General features: G+C 33.3%; 1 protein-coding gene and 1 pseudogene across 1 annotated transcript; both read left to right on the top strand.

The window, feature by feature from the left end:
• The first annotated feature begins 10286 nt into the window (after positions 1 to 10286).
• LOC128168751 (uncharacterized) lies at positions 10287 to 14587 on the top strand. The gene is made up of 3 exons (XM_052834889.1): positions 10287 to 10431; positions 10787 to 10899; positions 13647 to 14587. Exons 1-3 carry the CDS (start codon positions 10287 to 10289, stop codon positions 14322 to 14324), a joined length of 936 nt encoding a protein of 311 aa, XP_052690849.1. The 3' UTR covers positions 14325 to 14587.
• A 106-nt stretch (positions 14588 to 14693) lies between these two features.
• On the top strand, positions 14694 to 18780 carry LOC128168750 (uncharacterized; annotated as a pseudogene).
• Positions 18781 to 26481: the final 7701 nt, after the last annotated feature.

Genomic DNA, 26481 nt, shown 5'->3' with positions numbered 1-26481 from the left:
CTCGCCTAATAGTTTTGAGAAGAAGATTTTAAAAGATTTTCTCAATATATTCCTATGTAAAACTCCATCCCCCAATTGTGGCCCCACCCTACCCCCGGGGACCATGATTTGAACAAACCTGAATCAACACTACCTGAGGATGCTCCCATTTAAATTTGAGCTTTTCTGGCCTAATAGTTTTTAAGAGAAAGATTTTTAAAGATTTTCTCTATATATTTCTTTCTATCGTACAAAACACTGAAGTCGTTCTGCACTCGGTGATCTGTTTTGGGTTCCCCGAGACATTCATTTAATGAGCGCGGCCACCAGAGGGCCCTTTACATTTGTAAATCGCGCATACCAGACAGGCATTGCCAGTCTAATCCCAGGCTTGACATTTTACTTTCATTATTGTACTTATGATACCTATAAAAAATTAAATTCTTAAAAGAAGTGAATTAAATAAAAAATAAATTAAAAAAGTACGTAGTACATGAAACGAAGGACGATTGCTCTGATATCGAAACACACTTGAGTCAGCCGGGGATTGTCATCTTCCCAAGTCAAGGGTTTCTGACCCTTGTGAGCATGGTGAGAAGCGATGCGGATCAGAAACCCTTGACTTGGGAAGATGGGGATTGCCGACTGAATCATACTAGTGTCCTTACAATCTGACATTAACAAGAAATTAACAAAATTAATGTTAAAACCAGGAAAGAGAGGTACTTACATGTAATATATGTACATAGCACTTAATTAATAAAAAAGCTTATCATTCGTAGCTGCAGGTCTGTAGGTCACGGTCTGAAAAAATTCGGATGGACGATCTGTAGAGTTTACATGTATGACTTGTTTGTTTAATTGTGATTACTTCAAACAAGAAAGATTTTTAAATTGTTGCCTGTTGATTTATGCAAAAATAGTAATATCATTAGTTTTTTTATCTCATGAAAAGTCATGATAAATACCGGTATGTTCTTATCGGATTAAAGTAAATACTGTAAAATTATATATTTTGTCAGTTTTTAAACAATAAATATAACAATATATTTTCTTCCTACACCTGTAATTTTACTCATGTATATATGTTTGTTCTTACATTCTTACAGTGTAAACCAGTTCTATATGTTTAAAAATTGTTTTATGTTTTTACTCTTATTCTCATGCGAGGCCTTGAGTAAAATAAAACTTTCAAAAAGAAACTTTAATTAGGCTACGTGTGTTGTACAAATCACTTGCATATAGATAATCGTAACATAAAAACTAAAGACTGGAAGAGAAATAGTAGTATCCCATAGGCTTTTTTTTTTTTATTTGGGATCATTAGTTTGGTTCGTTGAAGTTGTCAAAAATCGATAAAAAAATTTCTTTCTGCGGAAAGTTTGATTAAAATAAGCAGTTTATATTAAAGTTTTATTTAGTGATACAGACGTTTGTATGTTCTTGTTTATTAACGCGATGAACACAAGCATGCAGATGAAGTATAAGAATACATCAATGCCACTTCCCTCTTTGGCCACACCGGACGTTCTGTTTTTTCCTGAATCCAATTAAATAAACTGCTTAAAAAATCAATTGAAAGTAATACTTCCCGTTTAAACACAAGTGGGGCGATATATAGGGCGTCTGCATATCTCTCGAAAAGTATTGAGTACTAAAGGGCTTAATATTCTATCCATGTAATTTTGTATTTTAGATTTCTAAATGCGTAATTCGTTAATTGCAGATGGAGACATGTTTTAATTCTTTACTCTGTCATTGAGTCTTCGAACATTGTAAATGAACATTTGTACAGTTATGTAAATCGTGATTTGTAGGACTTATCGGGTTTCGGTTAATTGTTGATTCATAATTTGCGTCGTTCGTAATTAGTATTTCTAGATTTGTAAGGTAATGTACCATTATGATGACAGGGGCGCGCGTTACGTGGGTATCTTATGGGACGCAGACTATAGAACCTGCATAGGTATCATATTAACATGTACATGTATCCACGGTAATATTTACCCGATATTTACCCGATATAATTAATTGCAGATGCAACCCATGCTGTTAATCATAATAACTTTTAGAAATATAAGTGCGAAAACCTAGGCACATAGTTTCAAATTTTTTATATGTCATTTAATATTATCTGAAATCTTATCATTATTTATTGAAAGAATGTCATGCTATAGACACTGGCTTACCCATAAATTTGATGGGTGATTTTAACATTGATATGTTAGCTGATGGCAACCATGTATGTAAGCGTATGCTCAAAAAATTTTCCCTTACAAATGTTATAACCCAACCAACTAATTATACCACAACAAGGGGTACTTGTATAGATCTTATTATTACAAACGCTGTAGAAAGAATAGAGAACATAGATATATTAACCCCATTTTGTAGTACACACAGTCCAATTACCCTTGAAATTTACTTTAAAACTTACAAACAAAGGGCATATAGAAGAATACTTACAGACTACGCACATGCTGACTACACCTCACTAAATAGTGATCTACTACAGATCAACTGGGACAGGGATGTATTTAACTCTACAAATATTAATGATGTCTATAAAAACTTCACAGATGTATTCACACAACATGTGAACCAACACATTCCTAAAAAAAAATTAGTTATCTTCGTTGCTTAAGAAATCAGGTTATTGACATGGTCCGTACTGAAAAAAATAAGTATAAGCAGAAACTTACATAACAAAAATACTAGATAAATCAATTCCTCCTGGTAAATGGTGACGAATAGTTAAATCATTATCAAAGTGTAATAATAAAAACAAGAGGCCCTGGGGCCACATCGCTCACCTGAGCAACAATTGCCATAATTCTGATCAAATTAGGATTACAGTATCAAAATATCTTGACAACTAAGTACAGTAGATCTTGCTAAAAAAAAATAAAGATCTGCCAATTTTTATCCACTTTTTTTTTTGTAAATACCAAGCTCCTTTTGTTGTTGTACCTGAAAGAAGATTTTTCTCTATTCCTATATACCCCCCCCCCCCCAATTTCGTGGCCCCACTTTTCTCTAGGGAATCAAGGTTTCATCAAACATAAATCTGCATAACCTGTGCGTTCACACTAAGTACTGAGTTTTGGACAAAAAACTTTCCGAGAATATTTTTAAAGATTTTCTCTATATATTCCTATTTGAAAATTCAAACCGCCATCACGGCCCCGCCCTACCACTAGGGAATGTGATTTTGCAAACTTGAATTGGATGCGTCTACACAAGTTTAAGCTATTCTGGCCAAATAGTCTTTAAACAGAAGATTTTTAAAGATTTTCTCTACATATTCCTATGGTAAAATTCATCCCCCATTGTGGCCTCACCCTACCCCTGGACTATTATTTAAACAAACTTGAATCTACACGAACTGGGGATGCTTCCAATCAAATTTGGGCTTTCCTGGCCTAATAGTTTTGAGAAGAAGATTTTAAAAGATTTTCTCTATATATTCCTATGTAAAACTCCATCCCCCAATTGTGGCCCCACCCTACCCCCGGGGACCATGATTTGAACAAACTTGAATCAACACTACCTGAGGATGCTCCCATTTAAATTTGAGCTTTTCTGGCCTAATAGTTTTTAAGAGGAAGATTTTTAAAGATTTTCTCTATATATTTCTTTCTATCGTACAAAACACTGAAGTCGTTCTGCACTCGGTGATCTGTTTTGGGTTCCCCGAGACATTCATTTAATGAGCGCGGCCACCAGAGGGCCCTTTACATTTGTAAATCGCGCATACCAGACAGGCATTGCCAGTCTAATCCCAGGCTTGACATTTTACTTTCATTATTGTACTTATGATACCTATAAAAAATTAAATTCTTAAAGAAGTGAATTAAATAAAAAATAAATTAAAAAAGTACGTAGTACATGAAACGAAGGACGATTGCTCTGATATCGAAACACACTTGAGTCAGCCGGGGATTGTCATCTTCCCAAGTCAAGGGTTTCTGACCCTTGTGAGCATGGTGAGAAGCGATGCGGATCAGAAACCCTTGACTTGGGAAGATGGGGATTGCCGACTGAATCATACTGGTGTCCTTACAATCTGACATTAACAAGAAATTAACAAATGTTAATACCAGGAAAGAGAGGTACTTACATGTAATATATGTACATAGCACTTAATTAATAAAAAAGCTTATCATTCGTAGCTGCAGGTCTGTAGGTCACGGTCTGAAAAAATTCGGATGGACGATCTGTAGAGTTTACATGTATGACTTGTTTGTTTAATTGTGATTACTTCAAACAAGAAAGATTTTTAAATTGTTGCCTGTTGATTTATGCAAAAATAGTAATATCATTAGTTTTTTTATCTCATGAAAAGTCATGATAAATACCGGTATGTTCTTATCGGATTAAAGTAAATACTGTAAAATTATATATTTTGTCAGTTTTTAAACAATAAATACAACAATATATTTTCTTCCTACACCTGTAATTTTACTCATGTATATATGTTTGTTCTTACATTCTTACAGTGTAAACCAGTTCTATATGTTTAAAAATTGTTTTATGTTTTTACTCTTATTCTCATGCGAGGCCTTGAGTAAAATAAAACTTTCAAAAAGAAACTTAAATTAGGCTACGTGTGTTGTACAAATCACTTGCATATAGATAATCGTAACATAAAAACTAAAGACTGGAAGAGAAATAGTAGTATCCCATAGGCTTTTTTTTTTTATTTGGGATCATTAGTTTGGTTCGTTGAAGTTGTCAAAAATCGATAAAAAAATTTCTTTCTGCGGAAAGTTTGATTAAAATAAGCAGTTTATATTAAAGTTTTATTTAGTGATACAGACGTTTGTATGTTCTTGTTTATTAACGCGATGAACACAAGCATGCAGATGAAGTATAAGAATACATCAATGCCACTTCCCTCTTTGGCCACACCGGACGTTCTGTTTTTTTTCCTGAATCCAATTAAATAAACTGCTTAAAAAATCAATTGAAAGTAATACTTCCCGTTTAAACACAAGTGGGGCGATAAATAGGGCGTCTGCATATCTCTCGAAAAGTATTGAGAACTAAAGGGCTTAATATTCTATCCATGTAATTTTGTATTTTAGATTTCTAAATGCGTAATTCGTTAATTGCAGATGGAGACATGTTTTAATTCTTTACTCTGTCATTGAGTCTTCGAACATTGTAAATGAACATTTGTACAGTTTTGTAAATCGTGATTTGTAGGACTTATCGGGTTTCGGTTAATTGTTGATTCATAATTTGCGTCGTTCGTAATTAGTATTTCTAGATTTGTAAGGTAATGTACCATTATGATGACAGGGGCGCGCGTTACGTGGGTATCTTATGGGACGCAGACTATAGAACCTGCATAGGTATCATATTAACATGTACATGAATCCACGGTAATATTTACCCGATATTTACCCGATATAATTAATTGCAGATGCAACCCATGCTGTTAATCATAATAACTTTTAGAAATATAAGTGCGAAAACCTAGGCACATAGTTTCAAATTTTTTATATGTCATTTAATATTATCTGAAATCTTATCATTATTTATTGAAAGAATGTCATGCTATAGACACTGGCTTACCCATAAATTTGATGGGTGATTTTAACATTGATATGTTAGCTGATGGCAACCATGTATGTAAGCGTATGCTCAAAAAATTTTCCCTTACAAATGTTATAACCCAACCAACTAATTATACCACAACAAGGGGTACTTGTATAGATCTTATTATTACAAACGCTGTAGAAAGAATAGAGAACATAGATATATTAACCCCATTTTGTAATACACACAGTCCAATTACCCTTGAAATTTACTTTAAAACTTACAAACAAAGGGCATACAGAAGAATACTTACAGACTACGCACATGCTGACTACACCTCACTAAATAGTGATCTACTACAGATCAACTGGGACAGGGATGTATTTAACTCTACAAATATTAATGATGTCTATAAAAACTTCACAGATGTATTCACACAGCATGTGAACCAACACATTCCTAAAAAAAAGTAGTTGCCATTCGCCCATCTGATAAACCATTCATGACCAACGCCATAAGACTTAAAATGCGCCAACGTAATAGGATCCATTATCAAGCAAAGAAAACATAAAAGTGACTACCAATGGAACAAATATCGTTGCTTAAGAAATCAGGTTATTGACGTGGTTCGTACTGAAAAAAAATAAGTATAAGAGAAATTAATTAACTTACCTAACAAAAAAACTAGATAAATCAATTCCTCCTGGTAAATGGTGGCGAATAGTTAAATCATTATCAAAGTGTAATAATAAAAACAAGAGGCCCTGGGGCCACATCGCTCACCTGAGCAACAATTGCCATAATTCTGATCAAATTAGGATTACAGTATCAAAATATCTTGACAACTAAGTACAGTAGATCTTGCTAAAAAAAAATAAAGATCTGCCAATTTTTATCCACTTTTTTTTTCCGGTAAATACCAAGCTCCTTTTGTTGTTGTGCCTGTTAGAAGATTTTTCTCTTTTCCTATATACCCCCCCCCCCCCATTTCGTGACCCCACTTTTCTCTAGGGAATCATGGTTTCATCAAACTTAAATCTGCATAACCTGTGCTTTCACACTAAGTACTGAGTTTTGGACAAAAAACTTTCCGAGAATATTTTTAAAGATTTTCTCTAAATATTCCTATTTGAAAATTCAAACCGCCATCACGGCCCCGCCCTACCACTAGGGAATGTGATTTTGCAAACTTGAATTTACACTACCCGATAATGCCTCTACACAAGTTTAAGATTTTCTGGCCAAATAGTCTTTAAACAGAAGATTTTTAAAGATTTTCTCTATATATTCCTATGGTAAAATTCATCCCCCATTGTGGCCTCACCCTACCCCTGGACTATTATTTAAACAAACTTGAATCTATACGATCTGGGGATGCTTCCAATCAAATTTGGGCTTTCCTGGCCTAATAGTTTTGAGAAGATTTTTAAGATTTTCTCTATATATTCCTATGTAAAACTCCATCCCCCAATTGTGGCCCCACCCTACCCCCGGGGACCATGATTCGAACAATCTTGAATCAACACTATCTGAGGATGCTCCCATTTTAATTTGAGCTTTTCTGGCCAGATAGTTTTTAAGAGGAAGATTTTTAAAGATTTTCTCTACATATTCCTTTGTAAAACTTGATCCCCCTCGTGTGGCCCCTCCCTACCCCCGGGGACCATGATTTGAACAAAAATGAATCTACACTACCTGAGGATACCTCCACACAAGTTTAAGCTTTTCATAGCCGAATAGTTTTTGAGAAGATTTTTGAAAGGTACCAAAAAATTTCAATAATTCTCAATTATCTCCCCTTAAAAGAGGGTGTGGCCCTTCATATGAACAAACCTGAATCCCCTTTATCTAGTGGTGCTGTGTGCCAAATGTAGTTGAAATCTGCCCAGTGGTTCTTGAGAAGAAGATAAAACTGTGAAAAGTTTACAACAACGACGACGACAACGACAGACAACGGACAAATTGTGATCAAAAAAGCTCACTTGAGCATTTGGCTCAGGTGAGCTAAAAAGTACCACCTCCAATAAAATCAAATGGTAAAATACATATACACCCAGTAGATAAAGCATCAGAACTTAACAAACATTTTGCAAACATATCACATATAGAAACAACTAATGAACCCAGTCTTCCAGCTCAGGGCCCAGGGCCCCCTCACAGCATAGAAAGAATTAACATCACAGCCCAAGATGTTGATCAGTTATCAAATCTAAATATCACCAAACCTCCAGGCCCAGACGGTATCTCACCTAAGATTCTTAAAAATATCATACTTTTAATCAAGCATCCAATCGCTAAATTTTTTAACCTTACACTTCAAAATTAAGAATTACATTTTATATGGAAATTGTCACATATTACACCTGTATATAAGAACAAGGGCAACCCAGAGGACCCCTCAAACTGTAGACCAATTGCACTCGCATGTACCTTATGCAAAATACTGGAAACAATTCTTTTCACAGACCTGCACAATTATATGAAGGACCACAATCTTTTATTTAAAAACCAATCAGGATTTCAGCCCTCTGATTCCACTATTAATTAGCTTACTAAAATTTATAATATCTAACTATGATAAAGGTAAAGATATTATGTTCATATTTTGTGATATATCAAAGGCATTCGATAAGGTCTGGCATAAAGGTCTCATCTATAAATTACAAAAATATGGAATCAGAAGAGAAATCCTTGGATGGATAGAAAACTATATTACTAATAGAACACAAAAGGTAGTCATCGAGGGCTATTCGTCAGGAATTGAAACCACTAATGCAGGATTTCGCCAGGGGTCAGTACTAGGACCCTTCCTCTTTCTTATTTACATTAATGATATGTTGAAAATATATGCAACCAAATAAGACTCTTTCACAGGATGAAACCCTGCCATTCAGTCAATTGAAATGTGACTGAAAGGTAACAGAAAAGTCAACTTTCCAGACCATTCAGTTATCATTCATTTGACTGAATGGCAGAATATCATCCTGTATTTGCAGATGACACATCACTTTCTGTAGTAGTTGATGATTATGATAATAATTCAGCTAAATCATTAACAGCTGATCTTGAAAAAATCAAACAGTAGTCTAATCAATGGCTGGTGGATTTTAATCCAAACAAAACAGGCTGGGAAACACTAAAGGAACGTAGAAATAACCTTAAATTAAGATTATTGTTCAAAATATTAAACAATTATACCCATGAATACTTATCTAATATTGTTAGTGAATACCGCCCCCCCCCCCCACATAATACCTACAATCTTCGTAACAATTTCATCTATCGCATCCCTGTTGCAAGAACTACATCTTACTTTAACAGTTTTATACCATCTACAATTTTATTGTGGAACAATCTACCTCAAAATACAAAAAATATAACTACTGTAACAGTTTCAGCATTTAAGAACAGCCTTAAGAATATTAATAGAAAAAACTGAATATGCATACATTTTTTAACCATGGCAAAAGATTAGACAATATTTGGCATTGTCAGTTGAGAAATAACAGTAGTAACTTAAATGCTGACCTTTACTCACATCACCTTATTGCTTCTCCACTCTGTCAGAGGTGCTTTCTGGAAGTGGAAGACTCTGAACATTATTTTTAACACTGTCCATTATATGCCTCCCAAAGAAAATCTCAATTTAATTATATGAACGACAATTCCACACCAATCACAATTAAGAATCTACTTTTTGGAAGTGATAAACTAACATTTCAAAATAACTTACTATTATTTGATAAAATTTATTTTTACATAAAAAGTACAAACAGATTTAAATAAAAATGTACACATTGTATGAAGAATGTATCAAAATGGGTAACACCGATTTTCCCTACACTCCCCTCTTTTTTTTTTTAGTATTGCCTATTTGTTCCCCCCTCCCCCCGCACCCCCTCCCCCCAAACTTTCCATTTGTTTTCTACTCTGTTATCAATTTTTGTTTGTTATTAATACATGGTTTTTTTTCTTTCTCATTTTTTCTCTACACTACATATACTTTTTTCTATTTTCATCCTTAGCAATTAACCAGTATTTTTCTATTTTGTGATTTTCATTTTCCTATCATTAGCTATTTCTTTTGTTTATTTTTTTGGCACTGTACCTCCTTCCAATGCTATTTATAATATTAATCTATTATACAAAATTCAGTTGCTCTATATATATATATATATATATATATATATATATATATATATATATATATATATATATATATATATATATATATATAATAGCACATATTTCAGCTTGTCTGTAAATATGTGCCGTTATCAAAGCAAGTTTATTTACAATCCTAAAATTTACCTAGGACTTATATAATTAACATTCTCAAAATCTATCATTGTACTATTCGGAACATTGTTGACTTTCCGGAAATATATTTTGTTTACGGTTGATAACCCGTGTTTACGTGGTCACTTCCTTTTCTATTTTGATCAGCTTCAGTGAGGTCGGTTAAAGTTGATGAAGATAATTTTTTTGAATTATTATTTGTCAGTTTGTTTAATATTATAATTATACACAGACAATTAAGTTGTTGATATCAACTTTACAGTCATCATTGTGTTATTATATTTCGCCGATGACTATTTGTTTTAGAGATATTTACGGATTTAATATCTGGTAGGATATGCCATGCGGCCATCGTATGGTTTGTTAAAATCACGTAAAAAATTATAATTAGTTGGAATGCTCAATTAAATTTGTCTCTTGAACAGTTTTATTTTAATTTTGAGCCCCTTTTGCAAAGATTAAGAATGCCTAAACGAAAACCAAGTCAGCCGCAGGGCGACGTGCACGTGGAGGTCGAGCCGCGCACCAACCATGGAAAACGGAAGAAGGACCGGGCCACCATGGATGTACCACAGACTTCGAATGTTGTTCCGGTGGAGCATGCTGAAGGTACTAATGTGTTGGATAGCGTTAGCATAGAAACGGTGGGTGTAACACCAACACCGATAATCTCCATTCAATTTTCTTTGGGGCACAATGTGAGCGAATCATTACGAATGAAAATTGTTGAAGGGAAATATGTAGATCTGGCCTTGTTGTTGAAAAATTCAAACATTGAAGATACAGTTAGTGAAAGAGTTCTTGTTGTTGGAAATGATGGTCAAATGGTCAGTAAATCAAGGTCTGCAGTAAAAATAACCTCCATTGAAAAATGGACGGATGCATTCTTGATCTATGTTAGTGTATTTACATCTGTTCATGTAAGCAAATTTCAAGACATGCTGAAATATATGCATGATGTTAGGACAGGGGCTGATAGGTTGGAAGTTGTATGATGAACAGTTCCGGTTAAAAATTGCAATGGATCCTGCTAAGTCTTGGGCTTCAGTCGACTCTGAGTTATGGGTTATGTACATGGTAGGTGGGCAGCAAAATTCCTCAGCATCAGGGGCCTACAATGGGAATAAGTGTTACAATTTTAATTTCCAGGGATTCTGCTTTAAAAAGCAATGTGTGTATGACCACAGTTGTATTAAATGTGGGCAGGGTCACTGCATGATTAACTGTCCTATGTCCATACATGTGTCAAATAGGCAGTCCTTTTTCAGCCCAAGACAAGCATCAAGGCCAGGACATCAGCAAGGCTTTAGACCACAGGGAGCCAATTTCACAAGACCCTCTAGATTTTCAACCCCTAGGTTTATGGGACCTAGGTCGCACCCCAATTAATGTCTCGCATATGTCTATTTATTTAGACAAGTATCCTATTAGACAGGTTGCAAATGAAATTTTTCAAGGTTTTACATATGGTTTTATGCTTAATTATCAAGGTCCTAGAATTGGTGTTTTTTCAAATAATTTACTATCAGCTGACCAACTCCAAGCTCAATTAGAAGACAAAATATGCAAAGAAATTAGAGAAGGAAGAGTAATGGGTCCTTTTTCACATCCCCCAATGCCAAATATTCATATTTCCCCTATAGGCTTAGTACCCAAATCCAGTGGTGGCTGGAGAATGATAACTTATTTATCATACCCTCCATCACAGGGAATTAATTTTTTTATTGATCCAAGTACATGCTCAGTCAAATATACTGCTTTTGATACAGTTGTTGAAATGATAGCCATGTTAGGGCCCTCAGCTGAGTTAGGTAAGGTGGATATCAAAAATGCTTTTCGTTTGTTACAAATACATCAAGGGGACTTTGATTTGCTAGGATTTAAGTTTAAGAATCAATTTTACTTTGACAAGTGTTTACCAATGGGCTGCTCAATATCATGTGCTATATTTGAAAAGTTTTCAACTTTTTTGCAGTGGGTTGTTAAAGAAAAGGCAGGTTTATCCACATTAGAACATTATTTAGATGATTTCATATTTGCTGGAAGAAAACAAACTGGAGAATGTAGGACTTTGATGGAAATCTTTAAGCAAACATGTGATGAATTTGGTATTCCACTGGCAGATGATAAAACACAGGGTCCAGTGACTTCTTTTATTTTTCTTGGTTTAGAAATTGATACTGTCCAAAGGTGTATTAGAATTCCTACATCAAAGATTCTAGAATTAAAAGGTTTATTAAAAATTTTGATTGATAGAAAGAAGGTCAAAAGGAAGGAACTAGAATCATTAGTTGGTAACTTAAAATTAAACTTCTTCAGTAAAGCTGTTAGGGGAAGCAGAGCATTTAATAGGAGATTCTATGATGCCTTAATTGGAGTAGCTAACCCAAATTTTAAGATAAGGATATCTAAGGCAGTTAGGGAGGACATGCTCATGTGGCTTGGTTTTTTGGATAACTTTAATGGGGTAACTTTCTTTCCACAGCAGGAATGGGTCAATTCGAGAGTGTTACAGCTGTATACTGACAGTGCGGGATCTATTGGTCTGGGCTGTGGTTGTTTTTTTCAAAATAGTTGGATGTATTTTGAATGGCCACTTGATTGGGAGAATGAAGCAGTGATGAGAGATATTACTTTCCTTGAGTTGGTTCCCATTGTATTATCAGTAATGACATGGGCTAGGCACTTCAGTTCTATGAAAATTCAGTTTTATACTGATAACATTGCTTTAGTAAGCATTATTAATACACAGTCTTCAAGGTCCAAGAGAATCATGTCCCTACTCAGGGAGTTGGTCTTGATGTTGATGCAATTTAATATTACATTTAAAGCTAAACATATTCCTGGCATAGATAATTCTGTATCAGATGCTATTTCTCGCAAACAGTGGGAAAGGTTTCATCGATTGGCACCACTAGCAAAGAAGGATCCGGAGAAGATCCCTTTAGAGTTTCGGAGGCTAATCTTGCAGGTGAAGCATCTAGATTGTTAAGGGCAGCCATTTCGCCGAATACAACATCTGCATATAGCACAGGGTTGAATGCATTTGAACATTTTCGAATTAAAGCTAATATTTCAAATATTTGGCCACCTCCTCAAGACCATATTGTGAATTTTATAGCTCATCTGTCATTAAATGGCTATGCTGAATCCACAGCAAGAAATTACATTGCAGCCATTGGGTATCAATGCAAAATCAATGGTTATCTTAACACAACCAGTAGTTTCATAGTTTCAAAGTTACTTGATTGGCTTAGGAGATTGAAGGGAAAAGCAGATAGTAGGCTTCCAATTACAGAGCAAATTCTTGGTAGAATTGTTGGGGCATTGTGTAATATTTGTTCTAATACTTATGAATCTAAATTATTCACTGCAGCATATACCCTGGCTTTCTTTGCCTTCCTTAGAGTAGGAGAAATAGTATTGAGTAAGGGCAATGATTCTCATTCAATACTTGGTATTAATGATGTAAGATTGGATAACAACCAGCTTACCATTACAATAAAGTCTTCCAAAACAGATCAATTAGGGAAGGGGACAACAATAGTGCTCAACTCCTATGACTCCTGCATTTGCCCAGTGAAGTGTATGTTAAGTTTTTTACAGATTCGACCAAAGTTGTCAGGTCCTTTGTTCTGTCATTATGGGGGAAAACCTTTGACAAGATATCAGTTTGCTGCAGTTTTAGATAAGGCAATCGCTGCTATTGGTTTAGATAAAAACTTTTATAAATCTCACTCATTTAGAATAGGTGCAGCTACTACTGCTTTTCAGCGAGGGTTGTCTGATGAGGAAATCAAAATTGCAGGAAGGTGGAAATCTAGTGTTTTTCAAACATACATACGGTCACCACTCACACAATTTTCACCTCTTTGTTAATTTTCTTTAACATTTCAGAGCTTAATCTTACAAGTGTTTGGATAGTTGGTTCTTCAATCATAAAGCATGCAGCCATTGAAGCAAGAGTAAGACCTGGGGGAACAAGCCTTGGACTGAAAAGCATGGGAATTGAGTTATGGTGGCAGGGGTATGGGGGTTTAAAATTTGTAGATGTGGCCAAGAAGTTGAGGTACCTAGCTACATTGCAAGATTCTCCTCAATTTATTGTTATGCATTGTGGGGGCAATGATTTGGGCCAAATTCCATTGTCTAAATTGTTGTACAGGGTCAAGTGGGACATCAGACTTATGGCATCAGTTTTCCCTGACTGTCAGCTTGTCTGGTCCTTCATATTGCCGCGAATAACATGGAGGTACTCCCAGAGGCCTAGGTGTATGGAGCAAGCTAGAAATAGGGTAAATAGGTTAGCTGCAAAGGAGGTTTTAGCTTGTGGAGGGAGAATAATTAGACACCCCCAGTTTATTGGCAAACCCCAAAACCTCTACAGTTCAGATGGTGTGCATTTGTCTAAGCTAGGAAACTACCTCTTTCTGAACAATATTCAGGGGGCATTAGAATATTTTGTTAGGGACGGGAGTAGCAGACACTTCCCAGTTTCATAAACTCTGAAGTCAACTTGGGTCAAGACATGAAGGGGAGAATATGAATATCTAGGTTTAGTTATGGCTACAGTGGTATAGAATTGAAGGTTCCTACCCCACTATGTGGCGGTGGGCTGCCTGAATATTGTGTAATCATATTTACACATTCATACAGGAAGCCCCAGTGGCGAAATCGTCACCTTCAATTCCCAAGTTTGGACTATGATGGTTTACATTGAATGTTGTTTTGTTGAAAAGTTGTTGTTGGTTTGTATAACATAGACTCTGAATTCTTTTAAAAATATCAATTTATTAAAACATTAAGTTAATATAAGGATTTAATAGCTATCAGGTAAATATATAGTTTATTGTTGTCATTGTGTTGGTAGCATGATTGCGGATTTACCCAGCATGCTACTTGCCCGTCAGGGACAACACATGGAAATGTTGTAGTTGGGGGCGAGCCAGTTGTTCGGCAGTCCCACTGTTGTATATATGTTGCAATATTATATGAGAACCACTGTAGCCAATTTACGCCATTACTTAATAAAATTTTAGTCTATTCTTACTGGTATTGTATTTTATGTTATTTAGCACTTTCAGTAGTCTTTTGATAATTACTCATATTATACCTTGACTACAGGGGAAAACATAAATAGGCATTATGCCTGCTGTTCAATCCATTTCAATGCATTTATATACTTGACTTAAATACTTCTTAAATTAAAGAATGTCATGCGACTGTGCGTATATATCATGCGCAGATCTAGATAATCAGATTAAGGGAGTTCTGGCACTCCGAACAATTTAATTTAAATTCAAATTCGGACAAAATAAAGTTAGCGAAAAAAAGGCCGTAGACACCTTCATATCTGCCCCTCCCCCAAACCTTGGAAAATACACTTTTGTGCATAATTGTTGAAAACTGATTGTAAGTATTGGAGGAAGACAGTACGTTTTTTAACTGTATATGTGTAAGTTTATTTCGCGAAAAATCCAAAATGATTATACGTGGAAGTTCACGATGTGAGAAATCATAAACCAATAGGTACACGTAAACATATGTACTCTTATTTCCTGTGATACGCCAAGACAGTATAGAAGCAGTGCGGTTTTTCAGAAATCAAATATATCTATCCTTTGTTCCGATTTAAATCATTATAATATATAATGATTTTTCATTGTCAGTTCAAAGGATCTATTACATGTATATCCAGTAAAGATTCGATCCCGGTTCTTCGTGTGTGATGTTAAAGTTCACTTTAATATTCGCTAAATACTACTCCAACTATAAATGTTTCATGAGCTACTATATGCACATGTGCCTATAAATACATGTACGTAGATAAATAAATAAAATACTAATTGTATATCAAATACATAAAAATATATACATAATTATATACAATTTTATTATATTAACAAAGAAAATAACGTAGAATGAATGTGTTCTGAAAGGGAAAAAATATTTCTAGAGATGTAAGTGACTAAGGAATAAGGAATTATTCTTTGAGTATTATGAGGTAATAATTTTGGTCGGGGCGTGATTAATCCAATAAAGCCCGAAGGGCTTTATGATAGATTTGATCACGACCGACCGAAATTATGACCTCATGATATAGAAAGAATGATTTCTTATTACTTATATTTATATAATTTTAAACCACCGTACGATTAAATATATAAATAAGCAAACCCCGCTGGCGCCTCAACTTGGTGCCTTTGAAGTTATGGGTTATATAGTACAATTATTAATAACCTTAAATGTCTAGAAATACAAATCACGAATGACGCAAACACAAGTGTCGAACTTGCATCGAAAGGATCATGAATTAAAAATTTATCAAATCCAGACAAGTCTTATAAATGACGATCTACAAATGGTTATATACAATGTTCAAAGACTCAAAAACAGAGTTACAGCTTAACATTTCTCCGTTTAAATTAAACGGTTAGCGCGTTTAGGAAACACAATTACATAATTACACAGATAGAATACTGAACCCTATTGCCTTCCATAGAAAAGTGTTAAAATAACTTTTGTTTCTCAATTCAATCAATTTATTCCAAACTGGTATTCATCTTATTAATCCATTGTTTCTTTAGATGAGAATGGCATTTTGCACTTCAAAAATATATTATCCTTTATTTTGTAGTAAATTCAAACTTTTTAATTTTATTTTTATTTTTTACCATTTCGTTTTATACACTTTGATTCTTTTCAATCAAGTTTTAAAGCGTATAGAATTGAAAATTGAAGATAATGTTTGTATCTTAAATATTTATTTTTTATCAAACGTACATAACTTCTTCAATGAATAACGGTTCCTTAAAACATTTTGACGAAATTAAAATATAATTAATACTAAGACTTATGAAAAATTAATTATCGAGTAGGTTTTAGCAAGTTCTCAATTAAATTCTAAACTTGAATATGAAAAGTTTTTTTTTTTTTTTTTTTTTTTTTATAAAATTAGGATACAAATAAACCAAACACATACACAAAAACCCAATTATTACGACTTGGTTTGTAATAAAACTAGAATTGTATGAGGAGTGGGAAATAAAACTTGAACGAGTTCATCATATTAGCACTATAAGGAAATAATACTGTTTGACAGACTCTCGCGTATTGTTTGCCTATCTATGTTGTTATAAGGCATTGCTCTTTGAAAAGTATTTTTACAATTTCCGATACTTAATATTGGATGTATCGGATAATATCGTAAGTTAAAAGTACTGGATACTCAAAATAACACTCATACACTTTGGCTCTTGCTATGGAAGAACTAGTTGCGGTTCTTACTTTTTATATTCATACATGTATGTATGGATATTTGCAAACTCATGGTACCAAATTTTCACCATGTGCCGAAAGAAGGTATTTATTTTTCATATTTAATTTAATCTTTTTATCGTATATTATTTCTTCGTATTTCTGTTATAATCTATATTTCAGTCGAATCATTCAGGATGTAATACGTGTACATTATATAAATAATGCCTGTTTGGGAGGGTAACTGTTGAAATTGACACCCCGAGAAAACTCTTGTCAACCAACGCGAGGGGTGACAATTTGAACAGTTATCCTCCCAAACAGGCACTATTTATTTTATTATACTGATTGTCTTTTTTTTTTTCAAAGAAAATTTCACTGCTTTTATATAGAAATGATGTGAATTCTACGACGAACTGTACACGCATATTTTACGCACATGTAACAATTCGTTGTGTTACCCGTCGCCAAGTGTGTTGCTAAGGCTAAGGGTAATAGAACGGATTGCCAACTGCGTCTAAATCAATCAGATTTCAGTATTTAACATGAAAGTAAAATAAAATGAATTGTTTATGCATTTTAGATTCAATTGCTGCGCGGGCTACATGCTTGATGAAAACAAAGCCAGGTGTATCAGTAAGTACAAGTATACACACATATACTACTTATAATGATTACTTTACAAATCATTTCAAATTTGAATCACAATGTTTCCAGAGTGCATATATCAAGATAAGATAGTTACAGGTGTGTGACAGTTTCTTACCTAATTGACCAAAATTTGATAAATATTGATAGGTTAATTTATTTAAAGAATGTCCTGTCGGATACCATGGTCCCCAGTGCGAGACACCGTGTGAGTTCCCACTTTACGGGCAGTTCTGTCAGTCAATTTGTTTTTGTGAGCATAGAGAGTGTAGCCACAAGGAAGGATGCCATCCCACAAACAGAACTGGTGAGATGTGGGTTTTTTTTATTGAAATCATGATATACCAAATATTAACATATTTGTAAACAATGTAAGCAAACGTAGTTTACGTATAACAAAAAGAAAACTAAAGGGGCATTGATTTGACAAATCTATTTTTTATGATCGTGTCTTGAGAAAGACACAAATTGTCCTAAAAAAAAATGACAGTTTTAATTGTTCCCGTGGTTGACAATTTCTTGTGCTTTATACATTTACCTTTACTTACTAGATAGAACATTTTGAAATGTGTTGTGTACATGTAACGCCTTATATTTAATGATCAATTTTTTAAATAAAGTTCTTGACTTGTAACCGCCCTTTTACCTTCGTAAAGTTATCCCATAAAGTGATCAAAAGCCAATAAATGTCATTGAGCATAATTTTTTTTCATATTGTTTATGCCAGGAACTATCATTACACAGACGTCTTCAATTCCAAAAGAGGAAGTCAGTGTTAATCTAAACCAGGACTTTGGTTCAAGAACTAGTATATATGTTTCAACTGTGGATGACAGAGTCGTACAAAACAGTGATAACCCACCGTCAAGTACATACACGTATATACCAATTATTGATGACAGATGGGCGTCATCACTTCGAATATCGATAATTATATTGATAGGCCTTTGTATCATTTTGATGATATTATATGCCGCCTCCTTTGGTATCAAGCTGAAAAAACCGGAACATGAACCACATTTAATTCAACTCGAAGCAAGAGATAATTATTAAAGTACAGCTTACTCCACTTATATTGAACTCGCTTATTTTGAAATTCCGCTTATTTTGAAATAGAAATAAATCCCCAGTTTTTACCTCTCATATTCTTTGCATTGATTTCACGGATATAATGAAATCGGTTATTTTGAAATATCGCTTATATTGAAGCCACTGATCGGTCTCCAAAGGTGATAATTAGTTGTTTTTATAACGGTTATATTGAAGTTCTCCCTGGCGGCTGTCGTCACGGTTGGTGACAGTAATTATGCCAGACTGACCGGTTGATATACAAAGGTGTGAATTGATAAGTTCTCTTCATGAGTGTTTTTATACTTTTATTAAAAAGTAAAATTTATTCACTGTTTAATTTTTTGTTTAAACGAATACGGATGTATTGAGGCTAGACGTAATATGGAAACCCCACGGAAAAGAAATACCTTATCTCCGGACGCTAAATACAAACTAGTTATGGTTATTGATGAAAGAACAAAGCCTAAATTCGAAATAGCTAAGGATTCTGAGATTATCGCGTGTACACTTACGATGATAAACAAGCAGCATTCAGCAATATTTAAGTGTTTGAGTGTGGTGATTTTTCTCTAACGTTTTTCTAAAACTTAAAAGAATGAGATCCGAGATTATGATGAGGTTTAAGATAGTAACAAAACGAAACTTACAAAACTTTCGGATATAATTTTGATCAAACTTTCAAGGTCTAATGTTCCATGTAATCCGTTTATTGTAATAGATAAATGATGATCTAATAATTTGTTCGGGTTTGGTTTTCTATGCTTACATCGGGATTGAACTTTCAAAAATGGCGGCTCCACGTCAGTCAATTTCGCTTATATTGAAATACGGATATATTGAAATAATTTGCATGGTCCCCTGAATTTCAATATATCCGGAGTAGGCTGTATTTGAAACGGTATTGAAGAAATTTGAAGTGCTAATGTTGATTTTTATTGTCAGAGATATATATATATATATATATATATATATATATATATATATATATATATATATATATATATATATATATATATATATATATATATATATAAGCACAAACATTGCAATAACTCTCAAATTGACATATACCTGCCCATAGTGAATGATATAGATATATATATAAAGCACAGGGAAATTCACTTTTGTTGGAGCTCCATCTCCGCCCCGACCGAGGCTTGAACTCACGACCTCTGGAACCCATTCTCCTAGCAGTGAGCGGCCACCGCGCTACCCACTCTATCAACAAAAATCGTGCTTTCATGTGTACGCTTTGCAAACACAGGAAATAAGGACTAAAAAAAGAAATGAAATAGAAGATGCATGAATGCCTTACTTTAACACTGTACTTTCGATCTTCGATATAATTATCATGTACTAACAATAGATGTGTATATGGCATAAGCATTATGTTAATACAATGCACTTCACCTAATGATCAAATTCAAATTACAAAACTGTACAGTTTAAACGGATAAATTTATAAGTTTTGTAGGAACAGCCTTGTTTGAAATATTCAATCTTTCAATAACATTTACTTTAAAAAACGTGATGCAGTAAATATTTCACGTTATACTAATTTTGGAAAATGTTTAAAAATTTCTATTCGTATCGTTCATATCGTTCGCTTTATGGTATATGTAGAATACTTATATGTAATGTTTAATATTTATTATATTAATATTTAATATAGAAGGACGAAATCACGAAATTAAAATGAACCATAACAAATGAGAATGAATTTAATAAAGACAATAGTTTAATTGTCTATTAATATTTTATTCTTAATAATAGAGGAATGAATGATTCTTGTTACGTCAAAACTAAAAGAGGGGTATATTTTTTCTCAATTGGTAAATTGGTGAAAATGTGAAGAAAAAAAAATTACATAGTCACAACATGATGTCATTTAGTTGTTTATTTTAGTTGGTTTGTTTGATGCAACCAGTATGGTTATTGTCATACATATTATTGTAAAGATAAGTAGGGTAGATTTTCCATTTCCTGGTACTCGGGTCTCCTTCATTGTTATTGACATCCTCGCCACTATATCTATGGCAATGCAAAAATAAAATACTAGTATAATTTATTTAATTTGGTTTTTGTTATACTTGTTTTTAAATAAAAATAAAGTGTGATTATGCTGACAATATCGGCAATATTTAGATATACCAAAATTAATAAAAGGTGACTTTGGTTTGCTCCTATTTAAAATTTAGTCACAACACTTTTTCACTCTTTACGACAAAGTGAGATAAAACATTAAAAATGTACAATTAAGCAAAAAATGTCTGATGCTATGTTTACAGTTCTAAAAAGGTACAAATGACAGATTTAGACTTTTCACTGTTATTTGAAACTTAAGATTTATACTTAAGATACGTGTAGTAGTACGGACACCTAACTAGGAATAATCTTAATGACCAAATGTTAATCACACTTGTCAAATTTATCTTGCATAGCATCCGCGTAAATTTTCATGATTGTATCTGTTTTTTCTGAGGATTAAGAATAAATGTCTAAATGATATCCAAACAGCCCTTGTATAACAATGATTCAGGGATTTTTAACAAAGTTTCAGTACAAAAAACTCCAACAATACCATCAAATTTATGAGGCATTTGTAAATTAAATGCAGATCTCTCTTTTGAACACAGTTCAAAATACAGAAGAATTATAATCAAGATGAGATTAGCTTAATTTTATCTTAACTTATTCAACACTTATCACAGCAAAATAAAGTAGAGAGAAAAGGGTAAGAATGCATACAAGAAACAGATAGGTAAGCGTATTTAGACCCAAAGTTCAGGATGAAAAGTATGTTATCATTATGTATCAAAACAAAAGTACAAATTCCTATCCCATACCCTGTACCAAGACGCGTCAGATCATTTATTTAATGAGAACCTGGTTAGGCACTTGCTTCCTTTTTAAAGCGCTAAGCATAGCTCAGCGCTTTATTGTCGTTAGACTTCTATTTCCGGTGCAAGGAATAACTGCCCTCTATGAGCAGAAATATACATCATTTAAACTGGTAAGAGGTATAGGGAACCAGTTATCTGGGTGGCGGAAATGGCCGAGTAGATACGATTGGTTTGCGGGGCTTACGTATATCAGCACGGGATGCTACGCAGTGATGAAAAAATAAAGTGCGTATTCAGAAGCTAAAATATAGAAAAATAAAATCGATTCTTTGCAAGAAAATGTCAAAAACTGTTCAAAAGGTATAATTTGTGATTTTAACATATCTTTTTTCAGGCAAGTATCCATATACAAGTCGTGTTCAGCTTTAATTCACATCATCTTAAAAAAATAACATATATTTAAAAAATCTGGCCTTCCATACTTTAAATTGATATTCATTAAACATAAACCAAAATTTCAATAAGGCTCATTTCCGCCTACGCTTGCACACAGTAAATTTTCTTAGAACCAAGCTAGGTTAGCGCTTTTCAGTACTTTCAGTACTTTGATTATTTTCTATGTACATAAATGCATTTATAGACATTTATTTGTTTCTTTTGATGTACGCAGGCGACACGGTTTTACTGTCTGAGTCTGAGGACAGTCTTCAAAATATATAAGATAATTTGCATGATTGCTGTGAAAGTAGGAATATAAATGTAAAGGCTGCCTTAGCAGCAAACAAAGGTTGCTGTATTCCAGAAAGAAACGAAATTATTTAAAAGTAACAAATGGTTTTATCAGAAACCTGTCGAGCTTGTAAACAGCTTTAATTATTTAGGCATGACTGATTTATCATTGTAGATAAATCAAGATTTGCGTAATATTGGTGTCTGATAACGGGTTCATATAGCCAAGCACATTTAACATATGTAGACCCAACACACTGAACCAACGTAGGTCACCTCACTGGGCCAATTTTGGTCAAAACACAGTGGTACAACGCGGCAAATAGTTGCAAGTACAAATGTTGGGCCAACACAATATGTTTGTACTGGGATAATGTAGGCCCAACATCAAAATACAATGCAGTGCCAACATGTGCCGCCAACGTGAACCTATTTTCATTTTGAATGTTGAAACAAAACGATGTCATAAAACGTAGGGCTACTAGAATCAGCTTTGTTGGATCGACACTGGGCTAACATATTGATGCTACTGTAACAGAGATTGTGACTTTTACATGACTGTATAGTCAGTTCAAGCATATCTTTTACAACATACACCATAGCATACCATTAGCATTGAAATCTCATAGCGTAGCATTTGAATCTCACACTATAACATACAATCTCATTCGTCATATCATACTATAGCATAGCATTCAACATGATTTTAACTCGGTTTTAAATGTTTTTATTTGGAAGAATAAATGCTCACATTGCAGATTAGTGGTTAACTTTGGCTATTTATCATTTTGTGTTGAACTCTTCTGTATATGGAGGCGTTTTTGATCAAAATCTCATAGCATAGCATTGCAAAGCATACCACACCATAATATACCATTAAGCCCTCCATTTCAATTTCTCATAGCATACAAATATCATAGCCTATCATTAAAATCGCATACCATAGCATAGCATTAAATTGTAAAAGATGTGCATGTAATGACTGCGAAACATGTAAAGTATATTTAATGTAGAACATGTAAAGTTAGAAAATTTAAAACGATATGGTGTCGCTATGTGAATTTTCGTAACTTGATTTGTTTATGTAGATAATGAATATCGAATTCTTTAACCCTCATAAAAAAGAAAATTTATAAAATCATCTATACATTTTTCTAACTACTGATAATAATCAAAGTCAGTGTTGTTTCCTTTTGTTCTGCTTAAAAGAATTATTATCAGTATTAATTCTTTTTAAATTTCAAGTGGTTAATAATCTAGTTTCAAATGGAAACGTTAGACAAGTTCAAATACAGATTTTTCATCTGCAATATTGATTTTAAGTTTAAATTATCATTGATGATTGAAAAACTATTTGCAGGTCTTCTGAACGTTGTTCTCAAAAGATAGTTTTAGAAGTTATGTATGAAAATACTTAATAAAAAACATACTTTAGTGTAGCGATGAAACAAAAAAAGAGTCGATAACCTAGGCAGTTTTGTTTCTCTTTTTATTATTCGAAAATTTTCGAAAATTGTAAACTTTGTTTATAAAAAAACCTGTTTAATAACATCAAAATTAAATTGATGGAGATCCATCCCCCAACAACAAAATTAGCAAAAAAAGATCAACCAAATACACAGAAATCCAATCATATTCATATCAAAGTGTAAAAATTAATGGTGTGTGAAGTAGGACATTAATATAGTATTACAGGAATCCCAAAAGGAAGTAATACTTTCCAAAAAACTCTTGACTATTACTTTCTACTTTTGTGTTATTGTTTAATTAAGCTATGCTCTTATGTTTCCATATTTGAATAACTTCCCATACTTATTATCGGAAATATGAAAAACAAGTGCACTGTCACAAAACTCCTAATACCTAATATGGAAAGGTTGGTGGTGATTTTTATTTTCATTCATGGATCCTTGCAAATTCATGGCACCACATCTACACCATGCGACAAAAGAAGGTAAAAATACAGCTACAGTGTTTTTTTTTATGTATTATAAATTGATATTTCAGTCAAAACAGTTCAAATTTGTATATAACACATTTGTGCAATAATGTATGTACTTGCCATGATGACGATAGCACGTTTATTGTCCCCCAAGACAGCAACTATTTCACGAGGCAAAACTTGCGATCGTCCAAATAGTCAGTAAATAGGTATTTTATTATGTCTAAGAAAACTTTTTTTGTCGGCAATACAGAATTTCTTGATAATGAATTAGAGTTATCGGACTTTGAATTTAATGGATCGATCGGAATACGTCAGAGGTGCTCCAAAGTTTAAAAAAGAGGGAAATCTAATGTTGTCGGTGAATAGTTTCGATCAATATTCATCATGGGCAGATAGCACGGGAGCTATTTCACGGTTAAATAGAATAGCGTGTTTATTCGTTGTAATTCTACATAGAAAATATTCACAGAGGCACAATAAAGAGTTCTTCTACTTCAGATTGAATTGCTGCGCGGGTTACATGTATGAGGAAAACGAAAGCAGATGTATTAGTAAGTAAATACATAAACATGCAATACATTTTACAAATGCTTTAAACGTGATGTTAGCATGACGCGCAATGAGTTGAGTGAGCAAAAATAAATGAAAAATATTATGAAAAAATCTATTGTTTCATCGTATGATTTTTATGTTATCTTTTGATAAAGGTTGAATGGCATATAAAATAGCCATTGATTTTTAATAATGGTTTTGAAAGTAACACAAAACACTCAAGGAAGAAAAAATTGAGATACAGCGTATTTTTATAATTCTTAAACCTACACTTGTCTGGTGTTCATTCGATTTTTGTACTATTTTGCCAAAGAACATTGAAACATTTGTAAATTGTGTGCTGTTCATGGTAAGGACTTAAAATTTAGGCACAACCATAACGAATGTTGACTTTATGTTTATTATATGTCAAGGTCATATCAAAAGGTCAAGTATCAAATAATTTTATGATGATGTTATTTAAGATTTGTATCAATTTTTACTTTTGTCAACTTTACTTAAACCTCAATTAACCCACTGTCAAAATTTAATTATGATAGTATATTTTGATTACGGAGTCGTATTAATTTTATGCAAATATGAACTCCATAATTTTCTTAAAGAGACCGTTAAGTGTTGCGAATTTTTGTTCTAAAGGATATTTTTAACTATTTTGCATAAGAAATAACCTTAAGTTGCCAGATTTATCCTAGTGAAGGTAAATAACCAATAATTATTTTGTATAAATAGCAGTATAAAGATATCTTGAGGCTGCTTGGTCTGATTTTACATCAAATTTTGTGACCGCTTTTAAACGATGGTTATGATGAGTGTGTATATAATGAAAGACGTGTATATAATTAAAGACATGCAGTAGTTGTTCTTTTCAATTAAGCCATATTTAAATGAAAAAAAGGTGTACAAAATTTGTTTAAAAAACAAACGACACAAAAGCGCGTTATTTCGCCTAACATTAAAATTACCCCTGAAGTCAAGGCGGCTATGATTGGATTACGACTTTGACATCGCTATAAATTATAACATAATTTTTTGGCAAAGGAAAAATTAATATTTGTACTTTCGTTTACTAATATATCTGAAATTGATGTGTTTACAATCGATGCATAACATGCGTGTTTAATATATACCTATTTATCATTCGCGATTTCTCTAAACATTCCTTTATGTGGTGCAGTTTAATTTTTTTTGTAATTTGAATGGAGACCGATTTTGCTGGTATATATAGGCGAAAGTCTATAACTTTCAAAATAAATTGTTTTGTATGGATCATCATTTGAAACTGTAATAACGAAAACAAGTTGCTGTCCTTTAAAAAAAGACAACACTACGTGGACCATTTGCATGTGTTTCCAACGAAAACGTGAAAGCCTTAAGATTATCAGAAATTCCACCGACTCTAGCCTTCTGCTTTTAACCACTAAATTTGTACCTTGTATTACGTATACATGTATGTATAGCCCTGACTTTTCATCTCAGAATTTAAAGGATTCATACTTCTAAAATAATTATGATCTATCTATGAATGAGGTTTGCATGTATAGTATCAGGCACTCGGTGAATTCTACTATTTGCGCACACATTACGATTCGCACTACTTTGTTAACTATGCAGTGA

This window comes from Crassostrea angulata, unplaced genomic scaffold (genome assembly GCF_025612915.1).
Source record: "Crassostrea angulata isolate pt1a10 unplaced genomic scaffold, ASM2561291v2 HiC_scaffold_46, whole genome shotgun sequence".
Taxonomy (NCBI): Eukaryota; Metazoa; Mollusca; class Bivalvia; order Ostreida; family Ostreidae; genus Magallana; species Magallana angulata.
This window is presented reverse-complemented; position numbering and strand designations above follow the sequence as displayed.

Excerpts from the sequence above, each read along its gene's own strand:
- LOC128168751 (XM_052834889.1), top strand. The coding sequence starts at position 10,287 with ATGCCTAAACGAAAACCAAGTCAGCCGCAGGGCGACGTGCACGTGGAG. Across the intron at positions 10,432-10,786 it reads TCCGGTGGAGCATGCTGAAG|GACAGGGGCTGATAGGTTGG; the intron begins GTACTAATGTGT and ends GCATGATGTTAG. Across the intron at positions 10,900-13,646 it reads AGTTATGGGTTATGTACATG|TGTTTTTCAAACATACATAC; the intron begins GTAGGTGGGCAG and ends GTGGAAATCTAG.